This window comes from Gekko japonicus, unplaced genomic scaffold, assembly GCF_001447785.1.
Source record: "Gekko japonicus isolate JY-2015 unplaced genomic scaffold, Gekko_japonicus_V1.1 scaffold2381, whole genome shotgun sequence".
NCBI lineage: Eukaryota > Metazoa > Chordata > Lepidosauria > Squamata > Gekkonidae > Gekko > Gekko japonicus.
In genome coordinates this window covers 179478-203281 of record NW_015161476.1, presented here as the reverse complement: position 1 = coordinate 203281, position 23804 = coordinate 179478, and the positions used below count along the sequence as shown (strand labels likewise).

Genomic DNA, 23804 nt, shown 5'->3' with positions numbered 1-23804 from the left:
TGAACATTCTCTCTTCTTTATGCATCATCTGATATTGAGAAGATACATGAAGCCTTCATGGCTAATAGCCACCAAATGATCTTATTTTCTGTGATTTTAAAGTCAACTGAGCATTTATAAAACCAGCTGATTTAATGGCCATCCATCTCATGACAGTGAACTCCATAAATAATGTTTTGGGTAAATCTGTGATACAAATGAAGAAAGGCTTTGACTTAAAGGGCTGGTTCATATATGTATATTCACAACTTGAAGAGTACACAGCATCACAGTGTACTTAGTGCATATAGATGAGCAAATACAGAACAAAACTGATAGATATTCCATATCACTTCACATCAACTCAGATATAATTCTACATCTTGCCAACAACCTCTTGTGATTGCCAAAAAAAGGAGGAGGAGGAGGATTCCAATAACTAGTGTTGAGGGTCACATGGATTGGGGGTGACTGCAAAGAGGAGGGAAAATAGGTGAAATCACTCATGGTAGAATACAAATCAGTGTTTTTTCAAGTAATGAATTCATATGTTCATCCATGAGCTGAAAAATGCTGAGTAATCCAGTGACGTCCATGGATATATAGTCCAAACCATAGCATAGTTTAACCAAAACTGTGATACTAGATATATGAATTTGTAAACCATGTTTCTCGCGCACTATCCAAATCTTGGCATATTAGTAAACCCAGAATTTGCACCACTGGGGGAAAAAATCAAACCATTATCAAACAGTCTTTTTGAGAAAAGAACACATGGAGTTGAGGTTTAAAAACTGACATCAGTTTCTATAATTTTATGGTAAATGTGGTGATAAAGTCATGTCATCCATTGGAATAGCATCATATGGTGGTGTGTTCCTGTTTTGGCCTGTCGTCTCATTGGCTGTTGTGGGATTGTAGTATGACGGATCAGCAAAGCTCTCACCATGAGAGTCAGGTGCATTGTCCAGTCGCAGAACTGTAAAATAATATTGATAGTTATTTATGGAGTATGTTAACCTTGCTTTATCAATATAAAACAGCCGTTCTCAAACTCTAGCGACCAAATAAAACCCATTTTCATTAAAAAGTTTCCATAGATTATCAAGCCCTCACCAGCTTGCTTTTCAAACACTGCATGATTAACTATATATGCTCCATCAAGGCTTCCATCCTCTCCCTACTTAAAACAATATCGTCATAAACTGCACTTCAAAAATATCAAGAATCATCCATATTGGTTATTACCCTGTAGGTAGAGTCTAGTTGAGCAGGTGTGGAAATGGGAATGGAAAAACTTTTAGAGCTGCTCATAAAAATAGAAAAAGACGAGCTCCACGCAAAATCCAAACTTCTGATATCCAATTGAAAATTGCCATTAACTATTACTGCCTCCAGTGCGGAGTGCCACCACTATACCTCATGGTAAAATCCTTGTTTTTTTAGAGAATTATACCTGAAGTGACTATGATGACTGAATTAGGACTGTATCTCCTTGGTGCCACTTAACCAATGAAAATTCCTAGTGCTGAGTTATTGGTTCCAGAGGCCAATTAATGTGTTTTCTGACTACTGCTCTGAAAAGCTAAGAAAGCATTCAGTGCACATACAGCACCCCCAATGGAGCAAATAACACTCCTAAGCACCATTTTGGATCACAGAAACAGCAGGGGGGAAGGCGGGAGTGCCTCCTCCCCCTGTACCATGGTTCTGACCACAGTTGAGCCCCTCCATGGCTGCAGTCAGAAAATTACAAACTATTTTACTCTGAAATGACAAACACCGAAGAAATTGAATTGCTCTAATAGTGAGGCAAGATGCAGGACAATGCAAAGTTTGACAGAATAACATCAGTCAGACTTCATGGAAAGCCTGTCAACATAACCTCAACTACAGATGCTGGTGAAGAAGAAATTGAAAGCTTTTGTGCAAGTGTCCAAGACGTTTTTATGCAAGTGTCACACACCTGAACAAGATATGCTGACAACCATAGGAGACTGGAATGCAAAAGTAGGAAACAAAGGAGAATTAAATATTGTTGAAAGATTTAGGTTAGGAGCATGAAATGAAGCAGGAGAGCGACTTATAGAATTCTGTGAAGACAACTATTTGTCCATTGTGAACACGTTCCAGGCAACCGAACACACAATTGTATATGTGGACATTACTGGACAGCCAATATAGAAATCAAATAGATTACATAATCAGAAGCAGATGATGGAGAAGCTCTATTCACGCTGCTAAAATAAGACCAGGAGTTCTGTGGTACAGACTGTGAATGGTTAAATAGCGAAAATTAGAATAACGCTGAAGAAAAGTACCAAAACATCCACAGTGCCAAAATTCAATCTAAACAACATTCCTGATCAGTTTAAAGACTAAAGAACATATTTGTATTACTAAGTTTAAGTGAACATGAACCTGAAGAACTATGTCTTAAAACTAGAGATATTACCAAGGAAGAATGATATAGGGTTGCCAGGTCCCCCTTGGCCACTGGCAAAGGGTGGGAGAGTAGGATTGGGAAACTCCAGGAGATTTGGAAGTGGAGTATGAGGGGGAGAGAGTGGGGTACAATGTCATAGAGACCAACCTCCAAAGCATGCTGGTTTCTCCAGTGGAACTGATTTCTGTAGTCTGGAGATGAGCTGTAATTCTGGGGGATCCCCAGGTCCCACCTGGAGACTGGCATTTCTAAGAATAATCAAAGACTGTTCCTCAATGAATGACTGATTAAACTCTTAAAATTGCTAAAGCAAAATGAAAAGAGAAGCAAATGTAAAAGGTGACAGGAAGTGAATCAAAAGCCTAAATATAGTGTTCCAAAGACTTGCACTTAAATACCAAGAGAATTATTATAATAACCAATGTAAAGAAATAGAAGAGATCAACAAAAAAGCAAGACCAAGAGATCTGTTCCACAAGTTTCAAAAGATCAAAGGGAAATTTAAAGCATGGTTAGGCATGCTGGAAGATCGACACAGAAAAAAGTTGACTGAACAGGACAAAATAAAGAAAAGATCAGAACAATACGCTAAAGAACAATACAAAAGAAATGAAAGGATGGCAGTTTCCTTCAAAGAAGAAACTTTTGAAGAGGAACTTACAGTTTTAAAAAGCTAAGTAAAAGCTGCCACGAGAACAATTGGGTGAAACAAGTCACCACGAATAGATGAGATATCAATAGAGGTATTGCAAGCCACAGAAACAGAGTCCATCAAGATCTTGATAAGAATATGTCAATAAATATGAAAAACAAAACAATGGCCCACATACTGGAAATGCTCTATCGACATTACAATTCCAAAAGGAGACGTTAAAGACTGCAGCAACTATCACACCATTGCATTAATTTCTCATGTGAGTGATGTTCAAAATTTCACAACATAGACTGTTACCACGTATGGAATGAGAGATGCCAGATATTCAAGCTGGATTCAGAAAAGGCACTTAAGATTATATTGCAAATTTACATTGGTTGCTGAAGCATACATGAGAATTTCCACAAATTACAGCAAAACCATGTGTTCCATAGATTACAACAAAGCTTTTGATTGTGTGGATCATGAAAATCTATGGTTAGTTTTAAAAGAAACTTCTACAATATCTGTTTGTCTTGATGTACAACCTGTACCCTGGACAAGAGGTTAGTGTTAGGCCGGAATATGGAGAAACAGAACTGTTTTCAATTTGCAAAGGTGTCAGATAAAGATGTATTTTATCTCCCAATCTGTTCAACCTAAATGCAAAAGGAAAACTAGATTAGATTTAGATTAAAGTGAAGTGAAGTGAAAATTGGTGGAAGGAACATTAACAATTTGGGATATGCAGATGATACCACATTACTGAGGGACCGCCTTTCTCCATATGTTCCCCCAAGGGCACTTCGGTCGGGAGGGCAACATCTCCTGGAGATTCCAGGCCCGAGAGAAGTTAAATTTGCTGTCACTAGGGCTGGGGCATTTTCGGTGGCGGCTCCTACCTGGTGGAAGGAGCTCCCGGAGGAGATCCGGGCCCTGCGGGACCTCTCTCAGTTCCGCAGGGCCTGCAAGACGGAGCTCTTCCGCCAGGCCTTTGGATAGGAGCCGCCGCCATTGTTTTAGCCCCAGCGAACTAACATCGAATTAACATCGAATCAACATCGGATTGCCTGGCCCCTAAGGGTGGAACGTAGTACTAAACACGACTCTAGGATAAGATCAAGGGTAGCTATGTGAGATAAGATCTCTCTTCTCTGGTCTGAAACTAGTTGTTATTTTGTTGTATACCGCTTGTTTTATTGTAATTTATTGTTTTAATTCATATTGTATTGTTTTAACCTGGCACTTTGTGCCCTGTAAGTCGCCCTGAGCCTACGGGGTAGGGCGGGGTATAAATCTAAATATAAATAAATAAATAAAATAAATAAAGAAAATAGTGAAGGCCTGAAACAACTGCTGAGGAAGGTTAAAGCAGAAAGTGTCAAAATAGGATTATAGCTGAACATCAAGAAGTAATTATTAAAAGGCAATTAGACCACTTTAATGTTGATGATAAAGAAATCTAAATGGTTAAAGACTTTCTATTCCTTGGCTCCATCATCCAAAAAATCAGAAGGAGACTGTGACTGGGAAGGGAAGCCACAAAGGAGCTAGAACAGATTCATAAGGATGTCTCACTGGCAACCAAGATCAAGATAGTTTATATCATAGTATTCCCTATTACTATGTATGGATGTGAAAGTTGGACAACAAAAACAGCTGACAAGAAGAAAGTTGATTCAGTTTACACGGGCAAGGCTGGATGTAAATTGAAAGTAAATAAATAAAATAAATAAATTAAAAATTCATTTAAAATGTGGTGTTGGATGAGAGTTTCACAGATGCCATGGACCATCAAAAAGACAAATTAGGGTTCTCTAGATCAAATCAAGCCTGAACTCTCCCTTAAAGCTAAAATGACTAAACTGAGGCTTTCATACTTTGGTCACATTATGAGAAGACAAAAGTCACTGGAAAAAGACAATAATGCTAGGAAAAGTTGAAGGCAGCAGGAAAAGAGGAAGACCCAACGTGAGATGGATTGACTCAATAAAGAACGCCATGGCCCTCAGTTTGCAAGAGCGGAACAAGGCTGCTAACATGGCAAACCCGTCAACAACATTACGTGTAGTTTAGCTCTGAAACATATTGATTTAGCTATCCTGAATGATGCTATATAAAACTCCAGTATCCCTAAATTACCTATTCAGTTGCAAGGTATCTTCTGATTGTCATGAGGATAGGGAGCATAAGGTTAAATCTTTTGACAAATGATTTCTTTTTCTGTATGTTAAAAAACTGCTTTTTCTGTTCTTTATGGTTATAACCTATGCCAATAAAGGCACTGACTGACTATATAAAACTTTAATGTATAACATTAATTTATGAGCAGATAATTCTTGTTAGCCTGTGGCTCCTTTGTTCCTCTCCTAAAAGCATGTTTATAAGCCACTGAGGTTCAGGATCCCAAATGAAAAAGATACTTCAAACCTGAATGAAAATAAGTAGTAAATCTCTGATAACAAATTTATCGTAGTGATGTGGTGAAAAGTGCCTTTGCATTTCTGTTATGCGAATATTATTTATGTGTATTATCTATATCTATCTATATCTTCTATCTATCGTACTACTCATACAACTGTTGCCTTAAGCAGAAATTAAAATGGGAAAACCCTTACTTAATGCTGTTTCCCTGGTATTTAATTATTGCCCCTATATATTTTGTCACAGAAAGGGTAATGGAATCATTTGTATCTCATAGTACCCACGTCACCTGAGCTCTCATATTAGGCAATTCCGTATTCTAGAAGGCAAAATAGAATATTTTAAACATGGAAGGGCAATGCCAGTATTACAGGGATCCCCAACACTGAGCCTATGGGTGCCATGGGACACTTTTCCTAGTGATGGCCAAGTGTTTTTAGAAAGTTGGGGGACACTTTTGTCCATCAGGGTTTCTGACTGGCCATTGGAGATGTGATTGACTATACAGATTTTTAAAAATCGTTCAGCAGCAGTTGCCTCCACAGCACAAGGATCTTCATTATGTGACTGAAGATAAGCTGTGTATATGCAAGAAAATATTTTAAACAATATTTAATTTTAAAAGGCACCCTGTTAATTAGAACTTCTGCCCTAAATGTTCAAGAGTTACTATTAGAATCATGAACAATCTCATTCTTGGACATTGTGCGGTTGGCTCTGCCTCCCGTGGCAGCCATTTTGTGGTTACACCCACCACCCTGTGTCAGAATTCCAAAGGTGCCAGCAGGGTCGAAAAGACTGGGGACACCTTCAGTATTATATCCACATCACAGAAAGTGCAAACACTTATTTACCTGTGAAATCATTTTACATCTTAATCAATCATATCTTTCTTGTTTAACTGGGAGGAAAACTTCCAAAAACAACCTACATTCATTTGGATGTAAAAATAATCATTTACAGCCATCTCACCAGCAGCATTTATACTGCTGTCTTGGCTTTAATGTCCCTGGGTTTGTGGCACAGGTTGTAACTGAATTTAATGGCCAAGTTTTTTGGTCAGAATGTATCAATCCATAGCCTTTGACAGATTGACACTATCTGATTTTAGAAATATCCACACCTGTGCCCATTAAAGACCACATTTTTACTGCTTCATTGCTGCTAATAACTGTACCAAGCACAAAGCAGTATCACCCTCCAGTACAATAAATTCAGTCACAGTACAGTCCCAGCTCAGTCTGAGAATTTCGGTGCAGTTATTATGCCAATAACAGAAACACTCGCAAAAATGAGATTCCAGGGTTTTTTCTGAAGTATTTTGAGAGAATGTATTTATGGAGACTGATTTATGGGTATTTTTAGAAGTACTAATAAAGAAAATTAAGCCCATTATAGCAAAGTGTGTTAAGCACAGAATAATTATTTGCTTCTTTCATATTCAGGAGCATACGTGCAGTAAGGGAAATCAATGTGATTTTAAAGTTCCACTTCTCTTTGCTGAGATGATATTGTGCCCTAACCAAAAAAAATGCTAGTGTATATGTCTTTTGTCATATTGGAGACCTGTTAAAGTTCCCTTCAAGCAACATGAGCCATACTTTTTTTGCCTACGTGGTAAACTGGATCCCAACATTGATAGTGGAAGAGAAAGGTTATTTAACACAGTTCAGTTGCACAAGAACTAGTATAAATTTAAGCACACTGTTTTTCATTTCTGATCAGTGTTGCTGTATACAAAAATAAAAAGGCTAATTGATACAGTCACTACAGTCCAGTTGGATTTGTGATATGATTTGGTCAAAGAAGGGCATTATGGACCGAGCTGCCGACATATACTTGGCACGATGATTTGCACGAGTGGAAACATTAAATGGGATATGGTACTTGTGATGACTTATTTGTGCTTCCTCTTCCACTTGTATGAGAGCTCTTGATTCAGTGGAAATGTCCTATGAGATCCAGCCTAATATATATAAAAACCTACCTGTAGTGTGAATGTTCCCCTGTTTTATTAAATATAGTCACTGCTTCAGGTACCTGAGAGAAAGCAACTTTGTATCTAGCCCAGTAGGAATGGTGAATAGTCATTAGTTCAAAGTTGTAAGAAATTCACTTCATTCCATCTCTCCTCTCTTTGGTTTTCACTTTATAAAGTTGGGGAAGCACTTTTAGTTGAATTGCAGCTAGTCAAGATTCTTTGACAGCTGCAGCAATTGCTATTGAGAATAACGAGTACTTCATCTATATATTGTGCCTCAGATTGTTAAACTTTTGATACCTGGATCATTCCTTGTGTCATCATAAAGTCTTTGATGTACAAATCCGTCAGATTTTCTCTTCCTGCACACGAAGTAACCAACCAAGCCAATTAATGCAGATCCAAGCACAGCTCCTACAATGGCACCAAATATTACTCCTCCATTGCTGTGATTATCTGCAAAAAATATAGAGAGATTTTAAGCAACCATAGGACCCTTGCAAGTCTACAGTGAAAACAAAATAAGGTCATGTATAGAAATATTGATTCCTATAGACCCCTGCCTCCCCCTGGAATGTGTCTTGCTGATACCCTGCTGTGTTGATTTCCTATTGAAGCCATATGGCCTCAACAGGCCTGCCATATAACCCTACATTCTTCACACTTCAATGCTGGCAGAGAACAGATGGCCTAGCAAACAGGCAAAAAAACACATACGCTATGGGGTGGTTGGAATTTGGGGACCGCATGACTGCAGGTGTGGCCTTCAAGAGTACTGGCCATTCAGAAGTTGTCCCCATGGCAACCCAACAATTGGACACTCCCATGTCTACTCCAATTGGCCCCTGGCCAGGGCTAATTTGAGACCAGGATTGCCCTATATCTAGTCATTCCCAATGAGAGGAACACTCTCTCTTCTGTTCCTGCTATCTCTGCTGAAATGTGGACTTACCCCTGAAATGCTCTTGTCCTGCCATGTGGTCTGTGGGAGAACAAAGGATCCCCTTGTGCCTTAGAGCACATGAAGGCAAGGAGGGGATGTTCCTCCTCAAACCCCCTTGGGGGTACCTGGACTATTCCAATGGACAATATTGGATGCTACCCTGATGTTGGTAAATATGCTTCTTACTGTTTAGTTAAGGCAAAACTTGCCTAGGCTTGTTATTTTGAATTTCTTCTAGTCTGTGCTAAGTTCTATACTGAATAAACTTATTCTGGTTTTCTAATTTGTCTGTATTGTGGTAACTGGACTTCAAGCCTTTTTCCTGTGCCTGCTGCCCGCCAAATGGCGCTACCTTAGTAAGATTAACTGCACAGCTCTGGATTGAGCTGCTAATGTGTTAAGTCCTAGAGGCCAGTTAAGAGTCTGAACCTTGCTCTTGGACTGGAATGGGACTATAGTTTTAAAAGGTTCTGGTGGCTATAGTGTTCTGAAATCCAGAGAGCCTACCTTTCTGGGTTGTTGTATAATGTATTGAGCCAGTGAAGAGTTCTTCCCCTCATCCCTGGACTGGCCTGGGGGGGCAGAATCTATACAGGTCAAAATAAGGCTACAGAGCCTTGGCAAAATTTGTGGGCCCTTGATGAGAACAGAGGAGGCATCCAATATAAAATAATGCTCAATCAGGTACATGAGGAAACCAAAATATTTTGATATATTTCAATATTATTTTTCTCAGATTTAATGGTACATTAAAAGGCACACCGTCATTTGTATTTAACAGTGAGCTTGGGTTTCCAACCATGTGAACTCGTGTACCAGTGAAGAACCACCTGGCTTTCCCTGAACAATCTTTTTACACTTCTTTACAGCAGCTTCCCAAGCTTATTTCAAAGTTATTGAAAATTCTCAAGAAACACTTGGTTAAATGCAGCTAAGAGCTAATTTAGACATTTAAAGGTGCATCCAATGTAATTCTTTATTTACCTATACCATCTCAGTGTGGTCACTTATTTAGAAGCACTTCTATATTCTTCTGGACAGCTTCAAGCTGGTTCTCACATGGTTATTCAGTTTTTCATGGTTGTAATTTCACGTGATTACTTGAATCTTTAAATAGACTACTGTATGTTTAACGATACAAACATAACCTTCATATCACCTCTCACCATTTAAAATGCAATGTCTTCCAATGGATTTCAGTTTCTAGTCATCAACTGTAATCAAGTGGTATACATGAATGTATAGGGTAGAAGCCTTGTCCAGAATGTGCTAGCTGTCCACATGCACGAGATTTGGGCATGCAGAAAGTTTCAGATAAACATTTCTCGTTTGAATTATGAAGTCTTATGGCTATGTGAAAGGACTATCCAATGTGTTCCTTCTGAATAGCTGAAACAACTCTGCCAGATATGGCACTAAGTTATCTGAAAGAATCCACGCTGATCCTGATAGGAGTAAAAAGCTATAGTTTTTATTATCCCTTTGAATGCTCCATTTTGTGAGTCAAAAGAACAATAAGATAAGAAGAAGAATGCTCCCTTTATTTGGAAATCATAATCACCAAGTACAAACGGAAACACTCTTCTCCTGAAGGATGGAAAATATCTGTGAAATAACTTCAGACAAACTGGTCACACAAAGATTTTAAGAAGGGAAACCAACAACCTGGGAGGTCAGAGGACACACTGGTTTTATGACTATATATGCCCAAACAAGCAATTCAGTCCTAAGGATGTCACCATTTCCTAAACAGCCAATGAGCTGAGAAGCTTGAATGTTCTTTTGCTTGACATAAATTCAAAATGTAAAAGTTAAAAACATTTATTGGGCTGAAAGTTGAAGTGTAACCATTTGTTTTTTAGAAGACCCATACAATGGGCAAGTTTCATAAATAATTTGGTAAACCTGATCATGACACAGGATGAGAAGCTCATCTGAAGTCATGCAAATGTAAACTAACATTTGTATGGATTTGTCACCTTACAATATATAAGCAGTTCAGTTTTCTGTTCTATTATCTATTTTATTATATGTTGCTTGAAGTCAAAGCTACAACAGTGGGTTCACAGTTGTATCTATTGTACCTATATAATGAGGATATGCCATGGCTGAGTAGCTAGTGTTGCTGTGTGGTAGTTGCTGCAGGACAGTTGTAATATACTGAAATAAAAATAAATTATATGTAAAATAGATAAAGCACTTTTACCTTTTCTGGGTTCATGTTGAGTTTCTGCTGAGCTTTTAGTAAAACTCGGGTGCAGTCTTGTGGTTTGCACACTTGTCCTTAAGACTGTTTTGGCATTATTGCTAGTAGTCAGTGACATAGCTGATGTAGTATTATTGGGAGGAGCTGTTTGAGCATCACTAGTGGATACCACTGTAGTAAAACTGACATGATGGGTAGTTGTGGTGAAGCTGTTTGATGCTGCTTCTGATGAATTGGTGTGCGTTGTATTGGCATAGCTTTCAGAGACTGTCAACAGGCTGCTTGAGGTCGTAGTAATTTCTGAGGGAGATGATGTTTCTGAGGAAGATGACATTCTGTTTTCACTTGTAAAAGTCTGAGTGGTATCTTCTGTTGAATTATCCAGCTGCTGTGTAGTTTGACTTAACCCTGTCTCACGAAGACTGATGCCATTACTTTGAGTGTCATATTCTGTTACAGTACTTGTTTCATTGTGATGAGTAACTGTTGGTGATGTGACAAAAGACATCATGCTGGTACCTATAGTTGTAGATGGTTCACTTGTATATGTAGATGTTTTGGCTGAGTTACTTAAAGTGCTTGGGAAGTCCGTGCTGTTTTCAGCATTGCATCTAGTCCACTGTAAACTAGCCAGCAGCAAAATAAACACCATTCTCTGGAAGATCAGCATGGTTTGACAACACTTGTTGGAGGGGAAAAAATTGAAATTAATTTTATATCGGTATAAATATATTATTATACTTGAATAAATGTACAAAGGGTATCTTATGATTCCTATTCTGCTGGTTTAGTTGTGACCGGGAGTGGTTTTTGGGTTTTGAAGTAAGTTTCCTATCTAGGACATTGGGTTTTTCATCTTTAGAACATCATCGATGAACTGGGTGGTGCTCCAGTGGTTTAGTTGTGACCGGGAGTGGTTTTTGGTTTTGAAGTAAGTTTCCTATCTAAGACATTTGGTTTTTCACCTTTAGAACATCAGAGATGAACTGGGTGGTGCTCCAGCAGAATACTGTGAAATGACCCAGGAGCACATTGCTTACATTCATAATCCAATTGACTGCTGTATTTGTGATTGAACTGGAAATATTATTGTAACATCACCTACTGATGCTGAGTCCCCCCACCCCTGGATACATGGCATTTATGCATATTTCTTTAAAACTTTTGTATCCTACTTTCTGGCCTAAGATAGGTCTATGAAGCAGCTTCCATTTGTTAAAGAACACAATACAGTAAAATATAACGAGATATGATAGTTTTGCTTTGTCGATGGGGGCTGGACTACATTTCATTTTAAAAAATAGCCTGAAATAGTACATCAATTTGATATAAACAGAATAAATTCAGAAAAGAACTAATTAGTGAGAAACATGGAAGTTTTACTAACCCCCCAATCTGCTATACTCTCACCAAAGGTGATAATATACAAAATCAGCTAAAGTAGGTAATTCCATATGATGCTTTATACCAAACACACATACACACACACAAAGAGAGAGAGAGGGAGAGATAGGGAGGCACTCTTGGCCACAGCTGCCACCTTTATATCCAGCAATAGGCCTCAGTCCAAGAGCACCCCTAGACTACGAACCTGTTCCAAGGGGAGTTCAACCCCATCCAGCATAGGTGACACTTTAAATCCTGGGTCAGACCTTCTACCCATCAGTAGCACTTCTGTTTTTATCAAGATTAAGCTTCAATTTATTAGCTCACGTCCACTCCAGAACTGTCTCCAGGCACCAGTTCAGAGATTCTAGAGCCTCCCTGGGATCTGCCGGAAGTGCAAAAAGAGCTGAGTGTCCTCCACATATTGGTGACAACCAGTGTTCCCTCTAAACTGAGTTAGTGTGACCTAGCTCATAGTTTTTTTAGCTTCCGGCTCACACATCTTCATCTTCACTCAAGAAGGATGGCTGCAGAGCAAACTAATGTATGCAGTAGCCAAATCGTTTGCTCACAACTTTAATGCCAGTAGCTCACAAAGTAGAATTTTTGCTCATAAGACTCCACAGCTTAGAGGGAGCACTGGTGACAACCCAGCTCATATCTTCAGATGAACTTACCTGGAGTTTCATGTAGATGTTAAAAAGCCTTTGGGGCAGGATGGAACCTTGTGAGACCCCATAGTCTTCTCTCTCCCACTAGAATAGGAGATAGTGGTATCATGTGTTCAACAGGCAGTATTTTGACATACCTTGTGTTTTCCTTCTCTGATAGGAATATGTATGACTAAATTCACTCATGTAATGTGTTTTATGTACATGTAATAGCTTTTTATTACAGTTTTGCTAATTGAAAACATAGCCCTTTTTTCTGTGATAGCAGGACAGACTGATTTTACAGACAGGGCTTAATAACTGCCTTGGAGCAAAATGAAGAAAAACCTATAAGAAAACAGAGTAATACATTGTGTACTCCCAGAAATTGTTTTTTCTGCTGGACTGATTTCATGGCTTTGCCCTTTCTGGTAGCAGAGTTCAGCAAAACATCACAGCAAATAAGATCGTCAGTTTAGGGTGACATAACTGCCTGGAGAAACGACATACTATGACTTAGCCATACAAGCCAGTAATATTTGAATAACATGTCCTAATAACAGATGTGCACCCATGCTATATTATGTGACTGGTTGCTGATTGTCAGGAATTCCCTTCACTCTTCTATATTATTGTGAAGGTGAAGGTCATTCAAATGCAGCTACAGCCAAGGCACAGATTAGATTTATTTATTTATTTATTTCTATCCCACCCACCCCTGCAGAGCTAGCTCAGGGTGGGTTACAACAAACAACAAAATAACACAATACAATCATTCAATAATTAAAACATCATATCAACAATCATTAAAACCTAATAACCTCAATTACTTCAGCAACAAATGGTAATAGATGGCACCATCAGCATACTGATGGCAGCCCAGCCCAAAACTCAGAGCCAAATGGGTGAGGGGGAGCATATAATGCTAAATAACATTGGAAAGAGAATTGCCCCTTGCGAGATGCCACATACCAAAGGGTAATGTGGTGAAACTCTCTCCCCAAGCACCACCCTCTGTCCTCGACCATGGAGAAATGAGACAAGTCACTGTAAGGCTGTCCCATGTATCCCCACATTTGTGAGGCAATGGTCATAAGATTGTAATCAGCTGTATTGAACACTGCTGTCAAATCAAGTAATAGCAGCAGTCCCAGTCTGCCTCAATCCAAGTGTCTACGGAGGAGTTTATCTTGTTTATTTACCATACTCTGTGTATTAGTATAAAGACATCTCAGGTTACAGACATCCTTTCCTATCTTAGGTCCCTTCGAATTTACCTGAAAATTACTGAACTCACCTCTCTCCTGTTCATTTATTTTATGGTCACTCCCTTTCTTGAACTCCCTTTCAGATCAAGCAGTTACAGCAGCACTGATCCTCCTTGGTTCAGATGTCTGTAAAGATCATCCATGAGGGAAACCAGAGCCATCTCCAGCCAATAGCCTCAGAGGAAACTGAACTAGAATGGATCCAGGATAGAGGAGTCATCCAGGAAGACCTGGAGCTGTTCCACCACCACTCTCTCAACTACCTTACCCAGGAATGAAAGATTCAAAACTGAATTAACAAACCCTAGAACACATGCATACCAATTTATGATTAAAAAAAATGATGGCTTCGGTCACACAGGCAGGAAAATGCGGGGGGGGGGCAAACGGGTTTTTTCCCCCTGTACACTGAAGTATGCGCATGCTCCGTTGGGTGCTTGTGCGCATCCATGGAGACTTGGGGGGGAAGCTTTTTGTGAGGGGACATGGGCGGGCACCAGATGCCACCGGAAACGCGATCAGACGCCCGTCCTTGCCCCACGGTTTCCGGAAACTAGTACCTCCGAGGTACAAGTTTTTTTACCCCGCATCTTTGGCAGGAAGTCTCGGGTGAGCCACGGGAGCTCTACGCTTCCCAGATGTAGCGGTGAGATCGCGGCCGGAAAATCCGCCTATCTTCCATCCCTGTAGCGTGGCTAATGCTCTGTGTGACCGCAGCCGATATTCAATATAGGGATCCCATTTTGGCTTCTGCCCCAAATTGACTAAATATGATTGGGCTAAATTTTAAAAATTGCTAATCTTCTCCAAACAGCCACCCATACAAAAATACAGAGCAATCCTAAACAGACTAATATCTTTCTATGTCCATTGAAATCAATTGATTTTAAAAGATGCAGCTCTGTTTAGGATTGCATTGTAAAGCTGAAGTTTGGGTAATTTTTTTTATTCTAAATATGGTTGCAATTTCTTTTGATTCAAAACTAAAGGAACAATTCATCATTCATTCGTGCCTGGGATTTTTTTTCCTGACCCATTAGTGCCAGTGTTTAGTACATAATCTGCTGAATTTTTCTGTTTTAAGTTATAAAGCCAGAGGAGGAACAAATGAAATACTAAATGATTTAGCAAGTTCTGTAACTTTCCTTTAGCAAGTTCTGTAACTTTAGCAAGTTCTGTCTTTCTTCTTACCCATACTCACTGTTTTCCTCTCAGTTACAACCCACTTTTCCTTCTATCAATAGCCATTTCATTACTGAACAAAGTGTGTTTTGTTGTTTTTCTTTTTTTAAAAAATTACCTTGGCTGTAATTTGAAACCACCAAGGGAAATTACCAAAAGTTCACTTAACTGAAGTTTCATTTATGCTAAAATCACTGTACTCAAAACACAAAAGTCTATTTTTTGTGATATCCTTAACACTATAATTTTCCACTTGGCAGAAAGGAGATGCAACTGCAGTTAAGTTTATTTTTAGTTGTGCTTCCAAGGAACCCTTTCATGTGTAATAATTAACTGGCCTTGTTTGGGTTTAGCATTTGTAAACATGCATATGCACGCACATATATTTGCACATAGACATTTTGGAAAAGGCTGAAATGGAATAGGTGGCTTCTACTTCTGCTTGAATTTTGCATCTTTCTCTACAGTTTCTTTAAAAAGTCACAGTACCCAGAAACAATTGAGTGAAATGGATTTTTTTTTCTGTCATTTGATCTGATTCTTTAATTCCTTAGTAATTTACAATCTTAGATGGAATCCTGACCATAGTTAGGCTGTATAAATACCATTCAGGTGGGTAGCCCTGAAGCAGCAGAACTCTAACACTGTTCTGCATAAATACCACTGATTTAAGAGGGGTTTAGGAAGGGGAGGGGGAGAATGTGTGGCCAGTCTGCTGATGAAGATACAATACAAGTAATGAGCCTATGGATACCTCAGCATGCCAGAGGAGCAAATCCCTATACTTAGGGAATAGCTGACTGATTTGTGCTAATAACGCTGCTATATGTCATTTATGGGGGATAAAACATAACTATGAAAATAAACGTGGAAAAGTAGAAAAGGGCCTTGAAACAAAATGAGGGTGAGACCTAGACTTCTTCAAGCCTTCCCAGAAGTTTCATAGCTGTGGGTCAATAACTTAAGAATTTATTTATATCTTGCCTTTCCTCTTGAGCAATGCTACTTTCTTGTGTGAACTTGGCAAGAAGACGGAATATATAAAAGGGCAGATTATTGGCAGATATGAATTATGAGACAGAAGGGAATAGGTGTAAATATATGTATAAAGCTTCTGAATAAGAGATTTACTGTGCCATCCTAAGTAGAGTTACATCCTTCTAAGCACACTGACTTTGATTAGAAGGATGCAGTTGTGGTTCTAAGTTGTGGGGAGGAGATGAGGGGAGAAAGAGTTGGGGAACAAAGGCTGCGGTCACACGGAGCATTAGCCACACTACAGAGATGGAAGATAGGTGGATTTTCCAGGTGCGATCACACCGCCACATCTGGGAAGCATAGAGCTCCCGTGGCTCACCCGAGGCTTCCCGCCAAAGATGCGGGGTTAAAAACTAGTACCTCTGAGGTACTAGTTTCCGGAAACTGCGGGGCAAGGGCGGGCATCTGATTGCGTTTCCGGTGGCATCTGGCGCCCGCCCATGTCCCCTCATAAAAAGGTTTTTTTTTTCCAAGTCTCCATGGGATGTGCACAAGCACCCAACGGAGCATGCGCACACTTCAGTTTAACAACAACAACAACCCCGTTTGCCGCGCCACCCTGCTTTTTTGCCTGTGGTGTGATCGGCACCTCCCCCCTAACCACGGGACCTCGACGGGACCTCAAACAGACGTCTGATTGTGCAGCCGCATGTTATTTTGCTCCGGGGCAAACAGCCACGCTTCCCTCCCGCATTTTCCAGCTCGTGTGACCGGAGCCAAAACAATGCAGAAGATAGTTGGGATAAAACTTGCCACAGCTTTATTGACTACGGCCATCAGAGCATTAATAAGGGCCAAGTTCAGACTGGCAGTTTGGCCCGGCAGCCAAACATTTCAGGAGCTTTTCAGGAGCTTCACACACACAGACACATCTGTCAGGTGTCCCTCAGCCGTACTCAAGCCATCTTGTGCTGCTTCCCTCCTGAGTTTAAAAAGTACCAGGTGAAAGTGGTAGCAAACCGTGTGTAGAGTGAGTTGATTCCGGTTGCCTGACATGTGAACACAAGCTGCGCTAAGGCGGGAACAACCCGCAGTCATTGATAATAGGCGCTGGCTGTTTCCACAGCAGGCACCCATGCGCCCAGGCGCATGCAGCGGAGCACTGAAACAGCCATTAACAGCCCACCAGGGGCAGGCCGACAGTGCAAACGCTCCCTTGCGCTTCCTCCACAGTATCCTCCCACTTCATTCGCTGCAGTGTGAACGGGAATACTGCAAACAAGCCGTTCCCGGTCTGTTCCATGTTTTCTTTGCCCTGACTCTCTAGCACTTCAAATTGCCAGTCTGAACTTGGCTAAGGATCCAGACTTTGGATGAACCACCTGTCAGTGGTAAATAGCAGTGCTGCTCTGTATGCAGTCTTTGTGGAATTAAAAATCAGCACTTGACTCCATTTATAGGGCTAGGCTATAGGAAAAGCTAAGTAACACAACACTTGACAGGAGACTTTTGTTCCTTATACAAGACCTTTATACTAACACATCTACTAGAGTTAGAAGTAATAAGCAGGGGCACTTGACAAATGTTATCCCCACTAAGAAAGGAGTCAAGCAAGGCTATGTTTTAGCCCCCCATCTTTTTGCCTTATACAGAAATGACCTGATCAGAAGCCTCAAAATGGTTGACACACACACCCCTATTTTGGCAAATCATCATATTGCAGCCTTACTGTATGCAGATGACATGGTCCTTTTATCTAGACCAGTAGGCCTTAAAAGGACACTAAAACAGCTTGGTACCTATTGTGATTCCAACTTATTAGAAATTAACTATCAGAAGACCAAAGTGATGTCCTTTCGAAAGAGGCCCAAATTAGGGACGTGGAGCATAAAGGGCCACAGCCTAGAGCAGGTTTCGGCCTTCAAATATCTAGGGGTTATGTTTCAATCTACAGGGGCAAGGAACAAAATCATGAATTGTAGCAAATATGGGATGAAAGACCGCAAATAGTATCATCAAATTTGTTTCAACTAAAGGGGGACACTTCATACCAGTTGGGCTAAAACTATACTTAGCTAAAACAATACTACAATTGCTATATGGCACTATGCTGGGCCCACCCTCCTCAAGTTTTGCACCCCTGGAAAAGATACAGTCCAAATTTTTAAGATCTATCTTACGATTTTCAACTAGTGCTTCCAGCACCAGTTTACGATTAGAAACTGGGCTGATTAGATAGGAGGCCAAAATAACTTTGGCCTTCATAAATGCTTGGCTAAGGTTATGCCATAGACCATCTGATATCACTGCTCTAATTCTTAAAGACAGCTGTTGTTCTGATTGGCTTAGTGCAGTTCACCATAAGATATATTTGCTTGGCTTCTCTTCTGAGTCACTACAAATAATGCCATTAGAACTAGCTAGGGCTATTATCAAACAAAGAACATATGACACCGAAAGGCAAAGTGATATTGCTAAAGTGTCGACATTTTTGGCCCCAAGGGAAACAAAATATATAGTTGCTCCCACAATGTATTTAACATTATTAGACATTCCCTCTCACCATAGAACATACTCCCTGGCAAGATGTATCCATCTATCCATCGGCAGTGTTAGAAGGCTGGTATAAAAGGGTACCTTTGCCAGAGCGACTATGCCCATGCAGTGCAGGGAAAGTCGAAACAATTGAACATATTTTACTCCACTGTGTATTTTATGAAACCATCAGAACAAAGATTATCCATCCTATCTTAAGGAGGTATCACAGATATTTGGACAAGGAGATATGTAGGAAACTATTATTTGATCCTGCTCCACAACTTATAACAAACTGCACTAAATTTTAGCAATAGCTCAAAAAATACATGCTGCATGCATAGAACAATCTTAGAAACAATCCAGAAGGTCTAGGAGGAGGAAAGTAGAATTGTATAATCCATATAACACTTAGAAGTTTAATAACTTTACTCAACGTTGACAGAGTATTGTAGAAAGTTAGAGTTTTAGCAATTTTGTAATTAACCCAGGCAGTTTAAACACAGTTTTAAATTAAAATATTTTAAATATTTTATTGGTACCCTTCTTTGTATTGATTGTAATTGACTTGTGCTGGTTATATACCAAATAAACTAGCCTAAAAGAAACCAAACACCTGTCAGTCAACAGAACCCTCCCCCAGCCCGCTTGCTTGGGGAAACGCAGAATGGCAAGTCCTGTGGTCCCACCTGGGTGCAAGTCTATGTGTAAGGGACCCCTTTGCCACCTGGAAATGGAGCAGGGCAGCAACCCCCAAAGCTGGGAATGATGCTGCCTGGTCCACCTCCAGAAAGGGGGAGGCCAGCATGCAGACACAGCCTCCCCACAAATGGATCCGGCCTAGTGCCACAAACCATCTAAAGCTGTGATGAGATCACAAAGGCAACAGAACATCATGAAAAACTGCTACATTACATGAAGCCAAAGGAGGGCCAGAGGAACAGCTGGATAACTATGTATGGTCCTGGCTGTAGCATCAGCCTATAAAGGGAAGGGGTGGACCAGAGGGAAGACCCTGCTTTGAGGGTCCTCTGAAGCCCCGCCCCTCCTGGCCAAATCCAGCAGTCAGTGATTGGCTGGCTGAGGCTGCAGCCAGGACCACCCAGGAGGCTCATTGCTGGCCCTACTAGCAACATAATGTTCTCTGTCTGTGCACTTTTCCGTATCTCTACCAGAGAATTTCCATATCTACTGTAGTTAGGAGAATGCTTTCCTTACACTGGGAGTCTGTGCCCTCTTGGTGGGAAAGGGGAAATTGCTATTGCTGATATGTTGGAGAAGCCAACAGAGGATGCTGCCTGAAGTGGCTGCTCCCCATGTCTCCCCTCCCTGTACTATCTGCTTCTCATTTCCCTTGGGAGCCAAACTGGTTAGCACTTCTTCCCTCCAGGTGTCTTGAAACGTATAACAGTAAGCCATGTTTGCCTGCCTAACAGGACTTCCTGAACTCTCATATCTACCAATATCTTGTGATGATGGAGGTGGAGGCAAAGGTGCTGTGAAGGCAGCAGAGGCAAGAGTTAGTTTGTGGAGGAAGCGACAGAGCGTTCTGCATCTGGCATTCGTTCCACATTTTCTCAACACTAAGGAAAAGGTGCATCTCAAAACCACATTGAAATACCCTGGGCCAATGTCACCGTACTGACTGCAAAATCACCCCTGAATGGCCATAAAATGGCCATAAATCTATGCAGAAGGCACAATAAAACCCGATGATCAAAGACAGTGACAGTGGCATGCAATGCAGAGAATTTCTGTTCCAACATGGGTTTGCTAAAACAATGGACAAAAAAGCCAATGCAGAATCACCCAGAGGCTGTTGACCCCAAAAGGTACAGCCTGACATGACCATATCACTTTTCCTTATTGTAGAACAACCCTGGCAGAAATGCTGAAGGCAAAAGTCACATCCTCAGCCAGGCATTTTTCATATCAAAGCAGAAGTGGTTGTAAAGTAGCAAAACTATTTGCATGTATGCAAAGTGCGTGCATAAGCCCCTGAGGTTTGACCTCAGCTAGTTTACACAAACAGCACCTCCTGGGCACCAAACCAGAAATCCATGAATAATGTCAAACACTGCCTCAGCTTTTAAAAGGAATGCGTAATGGGGATGCTGATCCAAAAATATGCAGCTGGTAACCACACAGTGGTCTGAATTATGGCTGCTTCACTGATCACAAAACATTAATATTAAGTACACAGCCTATTAAAGAGAATTCAAAGTGAATGTCAATATTGTGAGGGAATTTGAAGTTTCATAGCTGAAATACCTTTATCTTTTCTAAAATATCATGTAAGGGCTAGAACATTATTACAATATAATGACAAAAAACCACTCCAGTACTAATTTCTCTCTTTCCTGACACTGTTTTTAAAATATGTATGTGTTATATATATATGCAGATTTTTTTCTACGTTATGTCTATCCATAAACTAAGCATCCAAAAAAAACACATACTGTGTGTAATTTTTTTTCCATTTTCCTGAACACAAGTGAAAAACACATATGTTCATATGCATTTATGTGGATGTGACTCTTGCAGTTGTACTCCATATGCATAATTGCACATGCAGGTGAGGAAGCTTTCCTTGTAAAGTAAAACAACTAGTTTGGGTGAGGGATTATAGAAAATCTCTGAAAGTATAGAACCATTTTGGTTAACAAAGAATATCACATAACATCCTCTTTGAAGAATCAATTTTGCATAGCAGTAAAAAGTACATTGGGGTAGAATTTTTCTTTACGTCTGCATAGTAAACATATGCTCACATTAAACCTTTTGTGTTCAGTCTCACATTTTAAATCTTGTTTAGAGCTTGCTTACAAGTATCACCTGCTTCACACTGAGAGAAAAGTGACAGTTTTAAAAGTATGTATGTTAAGTAAATTATTACTTTATTTGCTGTGCTTTCTTAAGAATACTTTCCTGGGAGCAGTGTTGCCTCTAAGCTGAGTTAGTGTGAGCTAGCTCATAGTTTTCTAGCCTCCGGCTCACTTATTTTTGCCGTAGCTGAGGAAGGATGACTCCAGAGCAAACTAATTTATGCAGTAGCCAAATCGCTCGCTCACAACTTTAATGCCAGTAGCTCAGAAAGTAGAATTTTTGCTCACAAGACTCCACAGCTTAGAGGGAACATTGCCTGGGAGTAAGCCCCATTGAATAGACCCGAGTAAGATTCTGAGTAGACCTGCTTAGGAAGACTGTCTTAGACCTGTTCAGATCTTTGCCTGCCAGGCCAAGACGTTACCTTGCTGATACCTCTGCTAGTTTTCTAACCACAATCGCTTGTGCCCAGAGATACTTTGTGAAAAATTAATGCATGTCAAAACCATGAATTAAAAACCACTTACCTTTTTAGCTCAGTGATAATATGTAAATGTTGAAATAACTCTCCCAGTACGATGAATGTAATTAGTCCACGCTGCTGAAAACTGTAGAATACCAGGAAATGTAAATGTGTCGGTGTCGTGGTGGAATGCACAGTACTAATGAAATTAGGTGGGGCTGTATTTCTCTGGGTGTAACAGAGCACCTGAGAACCAGACTGACCTGCTTCTCAGCTGTCGTAGTTGAGACATACAGGGACACAGAATTAGAAGCTTTCAGTATGAAATGGACAGAGTTCCACTGTTCCAGAGAAAAGGTGCTTTAGATAAGAAGAAATGTGTTATTACATGAAATGAACAATAATTACTTTAAACCAGTAATTACTTACCACTTTTGTATTCAAAAGCTGAAGTCACAAAGGGGCTGTCTTTGCAAGATGAGAAAGCAGTATTTTTAAATGCATCACTTTTTTAAAAAAGGGAGGGTAAATTTGATGAACTGGCTCATGACGAAAATTGCCTAGTTTGTGAGCCAAGGGTTGTGCAATCATGCCTGCAATGAACCTCTAACAAGCCTCCATGTTTTTAATGGAGGTTTGTGCAGTTCATGTTGGCAGTTCATGCATGAGTGAAGTTCAAGTGGTGTACTCACCACTTGGACTTCACTTGCACACGATATGACTTGCAAGAGACATTTAAAGGGAATGTTCCCTTTAAGTGGCTTTTGCAAGATCTCCCCCCCCCATTTCCATTCTGCTGGCCTCAGGGAGCCACCCCCATCAGAAAGGAGGGAGGGAAGATCTCAGATTGGGCCCCCCCTTCAATTGTGCTGGCCTTGAGGAGCTGCCCCCAGCAGAAAGGAGGAAGATATCAGATTCCCCCCACCTTGCATCAGGAACCTCACAACATGAACCTGTGAAGGTTCATGGTTCATGTGACCCCACGAACTGGGATAAACCTCCATTTTCCTGATTCGTGCCCATCCCTAGTTGTGATTCAACTCTCTGGGTTGCATATAAGAGGCAGCAGGGGGTCACATTTCTCTTCCTTAGGTAGCCCCCACTGCTACAGGAAATGATGCTCCTGAAGATATGAGAGCATCTTGAAGGGGAAATCCACAGAAACTGCAGATCTCCCTATATGCAAGTGAAAATACTGTCCAGTTGTGCAATAGTTAGGGTAACCAACCTCCAGGTTGGATAGCCCCAGCTTAACCTGATCTTAGCTCAGCAGAGAAGGCAAACACTTTAGTTAAGATTCCTGTGCATTGTTTGATATGAACACGATCAAGAACTTTGATATGAACACAACTGAAAACTTCCATGTTCCCTTCAATGGTGAGGACAGTTCTGCACACACAAAGAGATTCATGTATTGAGCTACTCTCTTCCTTGATGGGGCAGCCTCTGCAGGTGGAGACTTTTATGTGTACATCACAGTCCCTAAACTTTCACCCATTGGCACTCCCACCACTCAGATTTCAGGCTTCCTTGTGCAGTCCCATTAAACTTTAAAGGGACTGCACAACACAGCCTGAAACAGCTGAGCAGCTAGGAGCAGGCTACTCCCCACTCCTCAGCTGTTTTTCGGGGTTTCTGCAGGGCCACGAACCATGAACCGGTTCAGGTCATGAACAAACCTCCCGGTTTGATTTGGTTTGTGGTTCAGCCACGAACTACATTTTTCTGGTCCATGCCCATCCCTAATCAAGACCTTAATCTTAGTTATGCAGAAAGAATACTCAACATCTGCCTTCTTGCCATCCTCATCTGCCCTTCAAATGGGCAGAAAACTAGAGTGGACTCAAACCTGGGAAAACATTCATAGTACAAATATAGTCCTGTGCAGTTAGTTCCCTAATAA

At 40.5% G+C, this 23804-nt stretch overlaps 2 protein-coding genes across 2 annotated transcripts in view; one reads left to right on the top strand and one right to left on the bottom strand.

The window, feature by feature from the left end:
- On the bottom strand, positions 1-22046 carry MUC15 (mucin 15, cell surface associated). Its single transcript, XM_015429147.1, has 4 exons — positions 21966-22046; positions 10614-11295; positions 7765-7920; positions 1-958 (listed from the first exon to the last, which is right to left on the bottom strand). Exons 2-4 carry the CDS (start codon positions 11281-11283, stop codon positions 795-797), a joined length of 990 nt encoding a protein of 329 aa, XP_015284633.1. The 5' UTR covers positions 11284-11295; positions 21966-22046; the 3' UTR covers positions 1-794.
- The window catches only part of ANO3 (anoctamin 3), a 113305-nt gene that overhangs the window by 54691 nt on the left and 34810 nt on the right, over positions 1-23804 (top strand). Inside the window, 1 exon segment of the mRNA XM_015429146.1 lies at positions 7172-7196. Coding sequence (XP_015284632.1) covers positions 7172-7196 — 25 coding nt within the window.

What these genes read in the sequence shown, in the direction of transcription:
- MUC15 (XM_015429147.1), bottom strand. Translation starts at nt 11,283, where the DNA reads ATGCTGATCTTCCAGAGAATGGTGTTTATTTTGCTGCTGGCTAGTTTA. An exon ending in TCAACATGAACCCAGAAAAG is followed by an intron (nt 7,921 to 10,613) that starts GTAAAAGTGCTT and finishes TATTTTTTGCAG; the next exon opens with ATAATCACAGCAATGGAGGA. An exon ending in TGACACAAGGAATGATCCAG is followed by an intron (nt 959 to 7,764) that starts GTATCAAAAGTT and finishes ATTATTTTACAG; the next exon opens with TTCTGCGACTGGACAATGCA.